At 20.4% G+C, this 3254-nt stretch overlaps 1 protein-coding gene across 1 annotated transcript in view; it reads left to right on the forward strand.

Moving 5' to 3' along the window:
- LOC102673129 overlaps positions 1-2143 on the forward strand; it is a 16432-nt gene extending 14289 nt beyond the window's left edge. The window contains exons 6-7 of the mRNA XM_006624787.2: positions 913-1161; positions 1487-2143. Of these exons, the coding sequence (XP_006624850.1) occupies positions 913-1161; positions 1487-1666 (429 nt within the window). The 3' untranslated portion in view covers positions 1667-2143. The remainder of the gene's footprint in view (positions 1-912; positions 1162-1486) is intronic.
- The last annotated feature ends 1111 nt before the right edge of the window (positions 2144-3254 follow it).

A 3254-nucleotide genomic window follows, 5' to 3' on the forward strand; every position in this document is an offset into this window, starting at 1 on the left:
TTCTTTTTAAATTTTACTAACAATATATTGTTTTAAATGAATATTTTATTCATATATTGTGTCTTAATTTATTGATTAAATTTCAATAAATCATACTTGGAAAACCAATTTTTAAAAACAATTCATACTAGGATCTAAGATATAATCATCTTTTTTCTGATTATTTGATAACAAATAATCTTTATTATTCATTAACTTCTATTGTTTTTATTAACTTCTATTTTTATTTTTATTAACTATAAGTTTAATTAACTTTTATATTTTTACTAAAATATTTTACGCAATATTTTATGCAAAATTTCATAATTATATCTATTTTCAAAAAATATTATTACATAATTATACATATAAATTTTAATTTATAAAAATTATAACAATATAATAAAATAACAATATTAAAAAGATTTCTTCGTTACGATTAAAATTAATTATTTTTTTGTAACTTAATATTGATTTAACAAATATATTATAATTTTTAAATAAAATTAATTATTTTTGCTTTTGAAAATTATATAACATAAGTGATTATTCTGATTCTATATTTCCATAATGCTTACAAAAATAAATAAAAAATACTTAGATGATTATTCAATTAATTGAAAAAGAATTGTTAATTATTGATGAAACAATATTTAATAATAATTTTAATTAAAAAATATAAAATCAAGAAAATAATAAAATCAAAATAAATATTAATACAGCAAATATTAAAAAGCAAATATAAAATCAAGAAAATAGTAAAATCAAAATAAATATTAATAGCAGCATTCATAAATAGAATAAAATAGAATAAACTACAATTTTAATATTAATTGTTATTTCTTTCATATATGTACAAGTGATATTTTTTAAAAATCTAAATAATATAATGGATTTTATCATTTATTTGATTGCATAATTGAATTGTTTTAGGTTAGTATGACTTCTACATTCGGGGCTGCAACCACTAGTAATCCTAGACCATTCAAATGTACTGACTGTAAAATAGCATTCAGAATACACGGTCACTTAGCAAAGCATCTTCGTAGCAAAATGCATATTATGAAATTAGAATGTTTAGGAAAATTACCGTTCGGAACATATGCTGAAATGGAAAGATCTGGTATCAATTTGAATGATATTGATACTACTGACTGTGATAATAGTCTTACTAGTCTTCAGGTAAGCAATATTTCTAAAAATTTTCAAAAACTTTATATTTATGTATAGTATTCTATTAAATATAATTAGATATTAATAAATATTATTGTTTAAATTCATATCATATTTCGCTGAAAAAATTTTTGGAATAAAAATGAATTATTTTTATTTTAATATAATAATTATAAAAAATTCAAACTTAAATATATATATATAATGTAAAAGATTACTATGAATAATATTATATTATATATTATATTATATTTTATAAAAATTATTTTTATTTTGTTACATGTAATAATATCAGTTTAATACTATCAATTCTGACATTAATTCCTTTCAACAGATGCTGGCTCAAAGACTTTGTGAAAAAGATCCTACTAAAATAGGACAATGGGATCCTGAAACAATTCCAAGTCAAGTGATCAGCGGTGGTGAAACTTCATCGGATGAGGGTGAGCCTGTGCCACAACACATGATGCATCCAGATCCTGTAAAAGTGACAGACACGGACATGTCTCGATAGTATCATGTGCCAATCTCGAACGAAGATTCGAAATTTGATATTCGCCATACAAATCTTCAGTTTAGTTAACATAGATGCGAGTACGGTATGAAAGGCTAAATCAATCTACATTTCTCATAGATGATATGAGAGCCGAACGAAATCATGCAATCATACAAGTGCCAACTTTATACGGTGTCTTGCGTACTATGAAAAAGTTAAAAGTACATTTGCTTTGTTGAACATAATATCAAATCAGATTCTAGTACAAATATCCAAGGGAATAGAAACAAAACTTTGGACAAGTGTAGAGAGAAAAAAGAATACTCAAAAAAGAATTATGGAGAAATTTGTAGTCAAGAAAGATTACAAAAAATAATCGAAGACTCATAGTGCCAAAATAATGCAGCAGACAATATAGACAATCTGCGGTGAAATTATTTCAAAAGAACTCATTGCCGTAATCGATATAATATTATAAATAATTATAAATAGTAACAAAATATTATCTCTTTTCGAAGGAAATTTATTAAAAATGTCATTAATTATTAATAGTGTTTATTGATAAAAATTGAAGCAAATGTTTCCAATATGCTAAAAATGCAATTTAAATAAATTAAATATTATGGTGATGTACAGCAAATATTATCGAAAAAAAATTATTATTATTATTATGAAATTCTGGTTTATTTATTCAATGCGCCAAAGTACATAATAAATGCATATCTTTAAAATGAAAATAAAACAAAATTTTGTTATTTTTAATATTCTGATGAATAAATTTTTTTTTCACTAAATTATATAATTCAAAAAGTGATATCTAATGGTTCAAAAATTTTTAATCGATACTACCTCTTGAAATTTTAACAATTATTAAGTAGAAAAAAATATTGTTTTTACATATATTTTCGATTACTTTTTAGCTTCCAATTAGGAAGTTCTTTCTAAATCTAATTAATTATTATAAAATTTGAATTTGTTTGTATTAATTTGAACTTGTTTTGTGTTAGTTAAAACTAATTTTGTATAGAAATAAATAGAAAGAATAAAATAAATGACATTTGTTTATTTAATGAGCAGGATATTTTCTGTACATTTATATTAAATTGAAGTAAAATTTCATATTTAAGTTAAAATGTTATATTTTAATTTTATATAAATAATATTATTCATTTTACTTTGCTTCAATCTCTCAAAAAATTTTTTTAAATGTACATATATAACCAAGTTTTCTATATTTAATATAGTTATATATGTACATAATAATAAATATATATTGTACAGATTTATAATCAATACCAGATGTATCACACAGTGTACTGAAATAATGATTTATTTAAATGTCATTCTTAGATTAAAAAAAACATGAAACTAATTTAATTTTATATGAGTTTCAAAGATTTATGAAAAATCATATTATTATATATTTTATTTAAAAAAGCAATTATAAATAGGAATTGAATGAAACTGTTTAAATTTTCTATTAGATATAAAATATAATAATATATATAATATATTCGTTTAAAGAAATTATACTAATATATAAATTATTTATATATTTTAAAATTAAAAAATTTCTAGAATTTGAATATATGTTTATTTATAATTA

Source organism: Apis dorsata, unplaced genomic scaffold (assembly GCF_000469605.1).
Source record: "Apis dorsata unplaced genomic scaffold, Apis dorsata 1.3 scaffold_1123, whole genome shotgun sequence".
In the NCBI taxonomy this organism is placed as follows: Eukaryota; Metazoa; Arthropoda; class Insecta; order Hymenoptera; family Apidae; genus Apis; species Apis dorsata.